Source organism: Hevea brasiliensis, chromosome 12 (assembly GCF_030052815.1).
Source record: "Hevea brasiliensis isolate MT/VB/25A 57/8 chromosome 12, ASM3005281v1, whole genome shotgun sequence".
NCBI lineage: Eukaryota > Viridiplantae > Streptophyta > Magnoliopsida > Malpighiales > Euphorbiaceae > Hevea > Hevea brasiliensis.
This window is the reverse complement of record NC_079504.1, coordinates 26,887,817-26,902,556: the sequence shown is the minus strand read 5'-3', so window position 1 is coordinate 26,902,556 and position 14,740 is coordinate 26,887,817. Positions and strand designations below refer to the sequence as shown.

At 31.8% G+C, this 14,740-nt stretch overlaps 2 protein-coding genes and 1 non-coding gene across 4 annotated transcripts; 2 read left to right on the top strand and 1 right to left on the bottom strand.

Annotated features, from left to right (window-relative positions):
* The first annotated feature begins 11,479 nt into the window (after positions 1 to 11,479).
* Positions 11,480 to 13,955, top strand: LOC110644370 (uncharacterized). Of its 2 annotated transcripts, none has more exons than XM_021797091.2 (4): positions 11,480 to 11,761; positions 13,225 to 13,284; positions 13,655 to 13,701; positions 13,775 to 13,955. In XM_021797091.2, exons 1-4 carry the CDS (start codon positions 11,603 to 11,605, stop codon positions 13,953 to 13,955), a joined length of 447 nt encoding a protein of 148 aa, XP_021652783.2. In that variant the 5' UTR covers positions 11,480 to 11,602. The 2 variants fall into 2 exon arrangements, with proteins under 2 accessions (XP_021652783.2, XP_021652784.2); XM_021797092.2 differs by having other exon boundaries at positions 11,482 to 11,761; positions 13,783 to 13,935.
* On the top strand, positions 12,143 to 12,215 carry TRNAR-CCU (transfer RNA arginine (anticodon CCU)). The gene has a single exon. It is a non-coding gene; the product is annotated as a tRNA-Arg (tRNA).
* Positions 13,956 to 13,965: 10 nt separating the features above from the next.
* On the bottom strand, positions 13,966 to 14,740 carry LOC110644371 (uncharacterized). Its single transcript, XM_021797094.2, has 2 exons — positions 14,610 to 14,740; positions 13,966 to 14,334 (listed from the first exon to the last, which is right to left on the bottom strand). Exons 1-2 carry the CDS (start codon positions 14,737 to 14,739, stop codon positions 14,141 to 14,143), a joined length of 324 nt encoding a protein of 107 aa, XP_021652786.1. The 5' UTR covers position 14,740; the 3' UTR covers positions 13,966 to 14,140.

Below are 14,740 nucleotides of genomic sequence, written 5' to 3'. Positions count from 1 at the left end.
ACTTTAAATCTTTTGATATATTATCTCACCATTTTTATTTTTTATTTAAGTATTTAATTTATAATTGAATTTTCAAATTTTATTTATTTATTTTAATTTTTAAATCACTTAAATGTTTGTATACAAATTCAAATTATTTGTAACACCCCTGATTTTTTATATATTATTATTGGGCTTCGTGTAGGTATCCTCAATTCGCGGAAATTCGACAGTTGTCCGGATCTGTGAATTTCAGGCGAACAGAACCACTGGAAAAAGTCTCCGAATTGGATCGAGGTTTTGGCTACCCCACCATTGTCAGGCATCCCGAGCGCGTTCCCGAAGTCGGAATCGGCAAAGGTAAACCCGAACCTTTCTTTTTCGTAATTTTCTAGTACTTAAATAGGATTGAAAATCCATAAAATATTCGTGGTAGCTTAGAAAATTACGATACTTTTTGCAATAGCTTAGTAATATTTCTAAGGACCGCGGGGCAGAGTTTTATAATTTTTAGAGCTTATTTGAGCAGTTTTTGCAAAAATGATCAATTATAAGGACTAAATTGAAATTTTACATATTGTGATGAATGATTGATTTGATGGGCGGGAGGGTCTGTGTGATGTGATTTATTTGTTGAGTTATGGATTGTGGATATTGAAGTGTGTTTTGAGCCATTTTTCATGTTGTGTATGTCCTAGGTATAGGTGAGACTCTGCCGAATTTTCTGCTCGACTTAGGACGTATTGGTATTTTACTTTGTGTGTATTGAGTCAAATTTATTAAATGATTGTAATAAAAATTGTCAGTGAGCGATGCCTTCTTTCTCCGCCGCCTCGGTGACCACCGTCAAGTCGTGAGTAGAATATTAATTTTAATTGTAATTTCGATATTATTATATGTTCAAGCATGCCCATGCATCACTTATATGCATATATTTATGTAGTTAAACTCTAGGCACGATTTATGTTGCATTCATAATCGTTGATGTGCCATGGATGTTGTTGTGGTAATTTGGAGGCGGTGTGCGTGCGTTGGCGTGCGTGTGATGTGGTGTGGACTATGGATAGGACGGGTAGTCACGGCTTGAGTAATTCATTGGGACCCGATCCTTCGAGGTAATCAAGGCTTGAGTAATTCTGGGACCCTCGATTTGGTTATTAAGTGGAAGTCCGAGCTTGAGTAATTCACGGCACCAGTTGGATTTAAGAGAGTGTATAGGATCAGCTCCCATATGTTATGATTGATACTACAGGGTGTGTGAGTGCTCCAAATTACCTTTTTGATGCTATGATGTGAAAATGTTGTTGATGTTGCATTTCACTCTACAGGGTGCATTAGTTTTAGATAGTTATAGGGATTATGGTTAAAATTGATATTTTACTCTCTGAGTCGAACGCTCACTCCTCTTCAAAAAATTTTACCGGCACCAGGAGGATATTTTTTGAGGTTAACCTGCTTTCTCCCTCGCAGGTCAATTATTACTGTTTGTATAAACTTGTTAAATCTTAGAATTTCCGCATGTGTTAGAAATGTTTATTTGATTTGGGTCTGTAAACTAAATTATTATTTTGGGACCTGTAAACTTAATATGCTATGCATGTTTGATGGATTGGATGAGGAGCTGAGCTCCCATTTATTTTTATGTTGATGAGTATGTGGAGGGTGAGCTGAGCTCCCCAAATGACTATATATTGTGTTTACAGGTCGGGTGAGTCAAAAACTCCCCGTTGGAAAGTCCATTTTTATGGCCGGACTCTGTCCGTTTGTTTTCTTGAAATTGGGCCCAAATGGGCCTTAGAGTTGGGTTAATGAACAGTTAGGCTTACTACGGGCCTCGGGGGCTTTAGGCTGGCCCAGGTCCTAGTGCCGGTCCGGCCCATAGGTTGGGTCGTGACAAATGTGGTATCAGAGCTTAGGCTCCAGATTCATAGGGAAAAATTATCTAAGTGTTGGGAAGAGTCTACTAGGAGTCACATGCGGAGTATAGGATTACATTCGTCTTTTCCTGTAATTCTTTGTTTCTAGATTCTACGTTATACCTCGGGAAATATAAGATTACCTCAGTTAGTGTCTTGATTTTCGTGGAGTACACAGAAATGTGAAATAGAGTTTGTAGACATGTGAGATCTATCATGAGGATACGTACTCCAAGAAATATTATATTTTTGTCAGTATGGGTTTAAATGGTGTGCCCATTTCGTGTAAGACACGAGTACATAAAAGTGAGTCTTAAAAGTACAGTTGCCCTAGATAAGGATGAGGATACCACTACTGGCAGTCATCAGTAGATGACCCAGTCAGAATAAGTTTGTGATAATAGAAGATTCAGGAGAGATAAGAAATTAGGAGACCTAGTGCATCGGGCGTATCGTAGTAACTATACAATATTCTCGATGTATGCGCTCTGTAAGTCTGCAGATTACGATCGACATGAGATTATTGTGTAGAGCTGCGTGCATCCCGTGGTGCTCCATAATGAGGGTGTTTGAGATGGCTTCGTTTTGGTACGATTATGCGTAAGCAGTTCTATATTTGCAGAGGAGTTGGGAACTCTGGCTAAGAGTTTAGAGTTAGAATATTGAAAGGTCACGGTTGGGTGATAACTAGAGTCGGTGACTCGATTGCACTGAGATGAGCTAGAGTTTCATCAAGAGTTGCCATCGGACCTGCAGGTTTGGACTAGTTGCAAAGTAAAGGTGACACTTATAGAGTGAGAATAGTATACCTTGTGTGTATCAGTATGGAATAAAGTACAACTCTACTACCTAGAGAAGGTCGAAACTATGAATTGATGATTTATAGAGCTATGATATGATAAAAGAGTCATTAACTTGACATGGTTCTGGCAAGGTGGTAGATGTAGTACCTTTGTTGCAGCAAGTTAGGATATAGTCCTATCTTTTCAGAATGGATCGAAGGTTATTACTGATAATGATGACTTATGGAATAGTGTCCCAGATGGGACTGTAGAGTGTGGTAGAGAGTAGTTGGCTCGGGTATCCTGGAGAGGATACAAGTTCCATTATAGGAATCATATATAATCAGATCACGATGGATGTAAATCCTTTGAATTGGATGACGGGTTTGGGTGCCCGAAATCTTAAGTTTTGGAATTGAGTAAACATGGAAAATAATAATAATAATAATAATAATAATAATAATAATAATAATAATAATAATAATAATAATAATAATAATAATAATAATAATAATAATAAATAAAATTACTGCAGAATCAGTTCTCGAGGTAGTAAGGGTATTATGTAAGCTAAAGGATAAGAATAGAGATCATACAATAAAAGTATGATCAGTAATTTCTTTGAGTTCCTTTCTAATTTCAAATTATTCAAAACAATAGTATAATCTAATTATAATAGTGTTAAGAGTAATAAATTAGCGAAGATAAATCACAGAAGGCCAATGGATAAGGAAAGTGCAGAATGAAAGTTTGGGCAATTGATTGCTTGCAATATAATCTAAATGCTAGTGGAAGTACTAGCTAGAGTGGTCAAAGGACCAAATCTGAGTAGCACAGACATATGATAACGCGATAGAGACTCGAAGATATAGTTAGCAAGTACAGCTATTATGTTAGGAAGAAGAATGGAACAAGGGATAGAATAGTCAAGTTCTATTTTGGGTAAGACAAAGGAAATAAATGAAAGGACAACCTAAAGAGCGCATAATAAACGGAACAAAGTTAAGATATAGGATAGGCTAAGTGTTATTCTTGGCAAGGAGAATGACAAGGATGGAAAACCCAAAATAGGACCACATTAGTAAGAAAAGTGATGGAGGTATGGAATACAATAATAATGAGTAAATGTTAGAAGGTGTGCGATGGTATTGCGGACTACCTAAATAGGTAGAGAAAGAGAAGTTAGTAAGCAGTAAGTTGAATAAAAGTCAGCCTAAGGGATCAAATTAATGACCCTAGCTCAGGGTGGAATTAGTGTTGGAAGAATTTATTAGTGAGAGAAATCTTTCAGGAATCAACAAAAGTTAAGGGCACAATAAAAACGATGATAGATATGAATCATAGGTCGAGTATAAGTAAAGTTAATAAATTATAAAATATTATGTCAAGAAGGAAAATGGTACGGTAAAGGGTTTATGCAGATGATAACTTATAGGTAGAGCATAATTGTGCTAGGAGATGATGAAATTTGGAGATAAAGACCAAGAAACTTAGGTGAAACGTTATAATATGACAATCGGGTGTAGTTGAATATAAGAGGATATTTTCTTTCTTTTCAAGTTTAGCTTGTGCTTTTGGTTCTAGAAGGTTATATAAGGAACAAAAACTGAGTCAATGAGACCTAGTTATTGAGAGTTTAGTAGGCACAAATTCATACATAATTTCCTGATATGAGAATGACAGTAAGTGCATACCTAATATTAAGTATGAAAGGACGAATGAGTAATGACAGGAGTTAAATTGAATTAGCTACTAAGGCTTGCAACTGTTTTAAACTATGAGTGGAGGAAGTACTATTTATGGTTGAGATTCAATAGATGAAATTGTTCTTTGATGGGTAATTTGAGGTTGAAGTTTAGAAAGCTATGGGCAGTATATTTGATTATATTAAGGATTATGTACACGTGAAGTATCTTTTTTGGAATTAAGTCATGTCACTTATTTCCTACAGTAGTGTTAGTTCGGATGGAACTTATAGTTTATGGGGCTCATATTCATCCAGATAAGCAATTTCCTACTAAGGGTGATAGGGAATGATAATGTTACGATAGTTAAGTTGGAAAAAAGGGGATACAAGAAAAAAAAAATTTTTCTATGGGTAATTATAAGTGTTACATAAGGTGAAGAATGTGCTGGTAGGAGTAAATCATAGGGTTAGAATTCTTGAAGTAATGAAACTAGTATTCAAGATAAGACTAAGAAATAAAAAGAAAGTTAAAGTTGATGATGGGATAGACATATTTGAAGGAAAAGGTGTAAGGATGAGATAGCACTAAAATTAAGGAATAAGAACACCCGGTTGAAATGATACCAACAATACCAAAAATAGGAAAAGGGAAGTGGATAAGATGCAAAGGACAGGAAGAGAGCTCGATAGAGTCAGTTATAATGATGAGGATAAGGAGTGTCTAACCACTGCCCCTGTGTTAACACTACCTATGAGCGGTGAAGGATACACCGTGTACTGTGATGCCTCTAGAGTTGGCCTAGGGTGTGTTTTGATGCGGAATGGAAAAGTAGTGGCTTATGCTTCAAGGCAGCTGAAGAGGCATGAGCAGAACTATCCCACCCATGATTTGGAAATGGCGGTTGTAGTCTTTGCACTAAAAATCTGGAGACACTACCTGTATGGTGAAGTGTGCGAGATATACACCGACCATAAGAGTTTGAAGTACATCTTCCAATAGAGGGATTTAAACTTGAGACAGAGGAGATGGATGAAGCTTCTGGAAGACTATGATTGCCCCATCCAGTACCACCCTGGGAAGGCCAATGTAGTAGCAGATGCTTTAAGCAGAAAATCTTCAGCGGTTTGGCGCACATTTCAGCAGAGAAGAGACTGTTGATTCAGGAGATACATGAGTTGATGGATCAAGGTTTAATCCTAGATCTTTCAGATGAGGGGGTATTGTTGGCTCACTTTTCAATGAGGCCAGACTTGAGGGACAGAGTTAGAGTTTCCCAGCACAGAGACCAACAATTGATGAAGATTATAGAAAGAGTACAGCAAGGTGAAGGTGGTGAGTTCGGATTTGCCAATGATGGCGCCCTAGTGCAAGGTTCTAGGATATGTGTGCCCGATGTGGACAACCTCAGGAATGAAATCATGCGAGAGGCACACTACACACTGTACAGTGTCCACCCAGGTTCCACCAAGATGTACCATGATGTGAAAGATAGCTATTGGTGGAATGGCATGAAGAGAGACATTGCAGACTTTGTGTCCAAGTGCTTGACTTGTCAGAAGGTGAAGTTTGAACACCAGAGACCGTCAGGGAAGCTGCAAGAGCTCCCTATCCCAGAATGGAAGTGGGAAATGATCACTATGGATTTTGTGGAGGTTGCCTCGTACCACGCGAGGATATGATTCGATATGGGTAATTGTAGACCGCTTGACCAAATCAGCTCACTTCTTACCTGTAAAGACTACATACTCTGTGGCACAGTATGCCCGGCTCTACATTCGAGAAATAGTCAGATTGCATGGAGTTCCGGCTTCCATAATATCTGACAGAGGGCCCCAGTTCACTTCTCGGTTTTGGAGAAAGTTGCAGGAGGCACTTGGCACACAGTTGAACTTTAGTACGGCTTTCCACCCTCAGACAGACGGACAGTCCGAAAGGACAATCCAAACACTGGAAGACATGCTTCGCATGAGTGTCTTGGATTTTGGAGGTCAATGGGATGAGCAGCTAGCTTTGGTGGAGTTTGCCTACAACAACAGTTATCACTCCAAAGATAGGGATGGCACCCTATGAGGCACTATATGGAAGAAAGTGTAGGTCTCCTGTGTTGGGCGAAATGGGGAAGCAAGGGTGCATGATGTACAACTATAGCAGTACACTTCAGAGGTAGTTCCTTTAATCGAGGAACGATCAAAACAATTTCGATGGCGTAAGAGTTATGCACCCAGACGGAGGGATGTTGAGTTTGCGATGGCGACTATGTATTCTGAAGGTTTCTCCAATGAAGGAGTCATGAGATTTGGAAAGAAGGGCAAGTTGGCACCTCGGTATATTGGACCTTTTGAGGTTCTTGATAGAGTTGGAGCGATTGCCTCGGTTGGAGCTACCACCCAACCTCTCTCACGTTCATCCGTGTTTCACATCTCCATGCTCAGAAATACATTCCGATCCTTCTCATGTCTCGCACCGGATGTGATAGAGCTAAAAGAGAACTTGACATTTGAGGAGCGACTGTAGCCATAGTGGACTACCAAGTGAGACAGTGAGATCAAAAGCAGATCCTATGGTTAAGGTTTTGTGGAGAGTCGATCAGTGGAAGAGTGCACCTGGGAGTCAGAACGGGACATGCGTAGCAAGTACCCTTACTTGTTCAATGTATAATCATGTGCTTTATTCTGCCTTGTGTAAAATTCGAGGACGAATTTTCTGTAAGGGGGGAAGAATGTAACACCCCTGATTTTTTATATATTATTATTGGGCTTCGTGTAGGTATCCTCAATTCGCGGAAATTCGACAGTTGTCCGGATCTGTGAATTTCCGGCCAGACAGACCAGCTACCGGAAAAGTCTCCGAATTGGATCGAGGTTTTGGCTACCCCACCATTGTCAGGCATCCCGAGCGCGTTCCCGAAGTCGGAATCGGCAAAGGTAAACCCGAACCTTTCTTTTTCGTAATTTTCTAGTGCTTAAATAGGATTGAAAATCCATAAAATATTCGTGGTAGCTTAGAAAATTACGATTCTTTTTGCAATAGCTTAGTAATATTTCTAAGGACCATGCAGCGAGTTTTATAATTTTTAGAGCTTATTTGAGCAGTTTTTGCAAAAATGATCAATTATAAGGACTAAATTGAAATTTTACATATTGTGATGAATGATTGATTTGATGGGCCCAGGAGGGGCTGTGTGATGTGATTGAGTTGTGGATATATGGATTGTGGATATAGAAGTGTGTTTTGAGCCCTTTTGCAGGTTGGGTAGGTCCTAGGTATAGGGGAGACTCTGCCGGATTTTCGGCACGACTTAGGACGTATTGGTCTTTTTCTTTGTTTGTATTGAGTCAAATTTATTAAATGATTGTAATAAAAATTGTCAGGTGAGCCGGGACAGCCTTCTTCCTCTGCCCAGCCGCCTCAGTGACCACCGTCAAGTCTGTGAGTAGAATATTAATTTTAATTGTAATTTCGATATTATTATATGTTCAAGCATGCCCATGCATCACTTATATGCATATATTTATGTAGTTAAACTCTAGGCACGATTTATGTTGCATTCATAACTGTTGATGTGCCATGGATGTTGTTGTGGTAATTTGGAGCAGTGTGCGTGCGTTGGCGTGCGTGTGATGTGGTGTGGACTATGGATAGGACGGGGTAGTCACGGCTTGAGTAATTCGCTGGGACCCGATCCTTCGAGGGGTAATCACGGCTTGAGTAATTCGCTGGGACCCTCGATTTGGTTATTAAGTGGAAGTCCGAGCTTGAGTAATTACCGCACCAGGTTGGATTTAAGAGAGCTGTATAGGGGATCAGCTCCCATATGTTATGATTGATACTACAGGGTGTGTGAGTGCTCCAAATTACCTTTTTGATGCTATGATGTGAAAATGTTGTTGATGTTGCATTTCACTCTACAGGGTGCATTAGTTTTAGATAGTTATAGGGATTATGGTTAAAATTGATATTTTACTCTCTGAGTCGACGCTCACTCTGTTCAAAAATTTTTACAGCCACAGGAGGATATTTTTGAGGTTAACTCGCTTTCTCCCTCGCAGTCAATTATTCGCTTGTATAAACTTGTTAAATCTTAGAATTTTCGCATGTGTTAAAAATGTTTATTTGATTTGGGTCCAGTAAACTAAATTATTATTTTGGGACTCAAACTTAATATGCTATGCATGTTTGATGGATTCTGATAAAATATAATTCATTATTTTAACCGCAATATTATAATCAATTTATCCTATTATGATTCTTTATTTTTTTGTGTTTTTATTTTTTTATAATTTTTTAATTTATCACTGAAAATAAATATAATTTTTACATGATAAAACTTTAAATCTTTTGATATATTATCTCACCTTTTTTATTTTTTATTTAAGTATTTAATTTATAATTGAATTTTCAAATTTTATTTATTTATTTTAATTTTTAAATCACTTAAATGTTTGTATACAAATTCAAATTATTTGTTTACTATTTTTTGTTATTATCGTTTTAATTTTTTTAACGATTTAATTATTTAATTATTAAATTTTTGTTAATTATTATTATTATCTTTATTAAATCAATTTTAAAGATAACTTCATTTTAAGTTAAATTAAATTTTACTTTGTACATCAATATTATATTATATTAATGAAATATCATATTTTTTTCTCATTATAAAAAAAGTATAATAATAATAAATTGTTGATCTATTTTAGTAGTATTTCTAATGCTTTTCTTTTTATTTTTACTATAAGCACTACTTTAAAATAGTAAGATTTTGAGTTACACTATTATTATTTTGTTATAATTTTATAATTATTATTATCTAAATAATATTAAAAAATAATATTTATAGACATTTTCATAATATCTATTTAAAATTATTTGTGTATGTGTAATTTTGATTTATAAGTAACAAATAATTTAAATTACTTTGCTCTTAAATTTTTATGGGATTTATAATATACTTAATTTATTTTAATAATTTAAAAATATTTTAACAATGTAAATATACATTATTTTTATATACTAGAACTATTGTGTTTAATGTGTTTAATCAATCTAAGAATCCTTCAAAGTTTTCCTTTTAAATTATGAGGAATTTGAAAATTTTAATTTATATATATAAGGTTGAATTTTTTTTCCTATTTTGATATTTTTATTATAATTATGTGACATTTTTAAATAATTTATATGTATAAAATTGAATATGTTTTTGTCAATTATCAATGGAGAAATCTTATTTTCATGCTATTTGATTAAAGAAAAAGTTACTTATATTAATCTTAATTTCATTAATTAAGGAAACATTGAGAAAATTAATATTTTACTTTGATTTTAATTTCAAAATTAAAAAATAAATATTTCAAATGAGATAAATCATAGAATATTGTCATCAGCAATACACATGATACTCATAAATGTTAAATTTTCTTTAAATATAGAAATGAGTCTAATGTAATTTTTAAAAATATATATTACTTTTAATAAATATTAAATAATAAAATATTATTATGAGTGATATTGAATTTCTTATTGCTCATTCTCAAGTATTTTAATGTAAAACACTATATAATTATATAAAAAAATATAAAAACAGTGATACACAATAATATTACAAAATAAGATTATGATAAATATAGAAAAATAAAAATATTAATAAACAATTTAAAATTAAACTTAGTATATAAAAAAATGATAGCATTATTTATTTTAATTATGTTCAAAAAATTAAGATCAAATTAAAATAATAGTTTAATTCAAAAATTCAAAGAAATAATTTTATTTAAATTAAAATATAATATTTAATTTTAAATAATTATAAATAAAATATAATTATTGATGTTATAACTATAGATATAATATATATGTGCGTTTCATATACACAATAAAGATTTGAGTTTCATGATATTATAATTATATATTTTTTCATTAACAAATTTCATAAATTATATAATAAAATTATACTTTTTTTAATTAACATAATTTACTATATAATTTATCAGATTTAGCTAAGTTTTTGAGATCTCTATATAATATTTACCAATAAGTTGAATACTTAACTAACTTTTAACCTTAATCAATAAGAAATAAAATGAATATAAATATAAGATTGATCACTTATAATAAAATAGAAATTGACATAAAATAAATTAATTATTTATATTTAAAAAATATTTATAATTATTATTTAATTTATTGACCATCTTTTAAATAATAAAAAGGGTATTATATCGAAATATATAACTATTTTTAATTTTTGTTAAGTATACAATGTTTACTTTATTAAAATAATATATTAAAAATAAATTTATTTACTAATAATATTTACACATAAAAAATTTTTTAGAAAAATATTATGAAATTTAAAATAATCATGTTAAAAAATTTAAATTTTTATATTCTTAATACTTATAAAATTAACACAAATTTATTAAATTTTTATATTCTTATAATTCAATACTTATAAAATTAACACAAATTTATGTTTAGTGTCATAAAAAGATGTTGTGTCAGTCCGTGGCTTGCCACGGATAATCGTGCTTGTATGTAGCTAATGAAAAATAAACAATATTTTATAAAAGAAACTACATTTTAAAATTTGAGAGTTTATACGTAACAATAATTTAATATTTTAATTTTCATTAAAATATTATTTTTTATTAAATTTTTTTTAAAAAAATTAAGAAAATATTTTAATTATAAACAATAAAATGATATATTATTTTATTTTTAATAATTATTTTAATAATTATTTTATCATTATTAAATAATTAATTATTAATAATTAATAGTAATAACTATTAAAATAGTTAATATTATGGAATAGGCTTTCAAATTCCTCCAAAAATTTTATTACATACCGGTCTATTACTATTTTATTTATGTTTATGTAAATTTTTTAAGTTTTTATTTGAGTAATATTGCTTTTTTCGTCATTATCTTTTTTAATATTAGTGATATATTTATACTTAAATAGTTTCACTAATAAATATATCTTAAATTTTAACCCACTAAAAATTATGATATTTCCAATGGGATGTATAGCCATTAATCTATGCACTCATTTTTGTTAAAATAAAAAATTATTATTAATTTTTAAGATTGTCAAAGTATATTATTTATGTGGATGACAACTAGGGGTGGACGGGTGGCGGTGTCCCCTCAAATCCTGTTATCCAAAATTCTCAACCTTAACATTTTAAAAGGAAAACAAAGCAAATTGCAGAATCCAAACCAAAACTTAAGCTAGATGATGATGGGCAGCTTGAAAGCAGCAGCAGCAGCAGCTTCACCACTATTACTTCATCCTCAATTGAGTGTCGCAGTAGGCAAAAGCAAGAGTGTCGACGCAACGCCAAGAATTGTTAGCGTCTCTGCTTCAAAATCTGCTGGATTTTCCATTAACTCGGTATGTTATTGCTATGATTCACATAAAATTTTTCGAGCTTATATTTATGTTTCTATGGTTTTCAACTGCACTATATTGCGAAAATTTTCAAGCTTATATTTATGTATCGAGCAGTGAAATTTCTGTAGGGCACAATATTATCTATTAATACGAAATAGTTTATTTTAAGAATTGGAATACCAAAACTAACGTAAATGCTAATGCAATCAACTAATTCAAATTGATCAATTTGGGAGTTGTATTTTCTGGGATCCATTTGAATCAAGAATATTAGAGTTATCTCGTTGAACGGTTTCAATTTTTGCTGATCTTTCTAGATTCGGTGTAGGCAGGGTTAAAAATCCTAATTTATTTAAATTAGGTTTTCAGAAGAGCTGAGCAGCGCCTGTAGCTCAGTGGATAGAGCGTCTGTTTCCTAAGCAGAAAGTCGTAGGTTCGACCCCTACCTGGCGCGTCTTCATTTTTTATTTGTAATTTTTTTAAATAATTGTATTTAATTAATAATAAAAAAATATATTATACATATAATGATTATACGCGTCTTCATTTTTTATTTGTAATTTTTTAAAATAATTGTATTTAATTAATAATAAAAAAATATATTATACATATAATGATTATAATCAATGCTAATGAATTTAAAATTAAAATTTAGTTTTTATTATGTATTAAATAAAAGCTATTGAATTAAAAAAAGCTATTGAATTAAAGTTAAATCCCTTTACACAGGACCAAGAAAGTGAAAAAACTGCATAATAAAATCAAAGTTGTAATATAATCGTGATTACTTTAAATATTTTACATAGTTAATTACGTTGTTTAATAATAAATATATATATATATAATAAAATAATAATTATATCATATAATCAATTATACATAAAAGTAACGCAATAATTATTATATATAAAAATAAATGCAATTGTGATTACTTATTTTGATTTTTTTTATTTATTATTAATACTATCATCACAACTACTATTCGACTATCACTATCATGCCCACCTTACTACTACCATCGTTACCATCACTTGACCACTACTATTACAATTTAGTCACTGTCATCACCTAGCTACAACTATCATAGCTACCTCACATTGTCACCATCATCTAACTATCACTAATACTAAACCAGCAATCACTTCAAGCATTACTACTTATATTATATTATATTATTTTTATTTTTATTTTGTAATCAAACATAATGATAATTACATTTTGTTACATTATAACTTTAATTTCATTAAATAATTGATTACACTACACTCTACCAAATGAAGCCAAATTTTATGATCCATTTGATATATGTTTTGGCCACTAACTTGAGATTGAAATATAGAATAGTATTTTTTTTTTAATTATATCAAACTTAAAATTGTAATTCAATGTTTAGATTGATTGTGATTGATTGTGAATAGCTAGATTATATGATTTTACATTGTATATTTTTCATGCCTTTGCAGATTCTTAATGGTTGTAAAACATGTGGAGGCAAAGGTGCAATAGAGTGTCCAGGGTGCAAGGTATTATTAATCAATTTTTTTTTCTTTATTATGATAATTTAATATCACAAGGTAGATTTTGTATATATATTAAATTAATTTTATAAAAGAGGAAAATATTTCTCTTATGATATATTATTAGAATTTAAAGTATTTATTAACAAGAATGGAAAATTAATATATTTACCAATTTGATTGATCTAAGAGGTTAATCAACATGTCATTTGCAACTAAAATCATTAAGAAATTAGTTTTCACTTGCAAATGATCCAAGCATTGAAATGAAGATTATGTTGATGCAAATAAATAATTAAATTAAAAATTTCTTTTTCTATATTATTATTATTATTATTATTATTAATGTTGTGAATTAAAAAAAATTTGTTTTCAGGGGACAGGAAAAAATAAGAAGAATGGAAATATATTTGAGCGTTGGAAGTAAGGAATTTTAAGCATTTAATTTTAGAAGAAAATGGTTATTTATCAATAATGATTTTATATACAATGAAAGTGTTTCAGATGTTTTGACTGTCAAGGGTTTGGACTCAAGAGTTGTCCAAATTGTGGGAAAGGAGGCCTCACACCTGAACAAAGAGGGGAAAGATGATCCTATTTGCACTAGCCCTCAACCCCACTATTTTCTTATTCATATATATGTATATATATATTTTTTCTTAACTAAAAAAACATAACAATTCATACTATTATTATTATTATTATTATTATTATTATTATTATTATTACAAAAGTAGATAAAAGGGCGAGTTGTACTTAGTCACTCAAGTTCAACAGAAAATTCATATCTAGATTTAATTCAATATGAATCTAAGACATAAATATGTAAGACTTATATCTTTAATACTAAGTACAAGTTTCATCAAGGCTTACAATAAAGTGAAGTACCATCAGAAAGGTGAAGGGTGCAGTTCTTGGGAGCCAAGCAGCAGTTGCACCTGGGGCTAAGCTTCTTATCCCCTGAAGACTGGCAAGTCATGTAGTCTACATCCAAGCAATAAAGAGGGCAAGCTATGGCTCTCCCACTCCCAGGAATGATCCCTAATGAAATAGTACCTGAAATTAATTGCAGAGGGAAGAAAAATTACAAACAAATCAGTCAATTAAAAAGAAATTTGAGATTCAACTCTTTTCCATTTATGTTCCTCGTGTCAACTGCACAACCAACAGTGTGCAGCTTAAGTTTAGGAAGCAACTTTTTGAAGAAGAGATTAGAGGATCTAAATCAGTACCAAATCGGATGAAATCGCAAAAAATAATCCATATAATCGAATTAATATGATATTTTACAATTTAAGTATACCATAGAGAGAAGAACTAAGAAAGCATACCATAGAGAAAGAGAAGAAGTATGACACCGGCTCTGAAACCACCCATTCTCTGCTTCCAGTTATGAATTATGGAAGGATTGATTGATGTTTTTATTTTAAGTGGGAAGGATTGGAAAATTGATATGCCCATT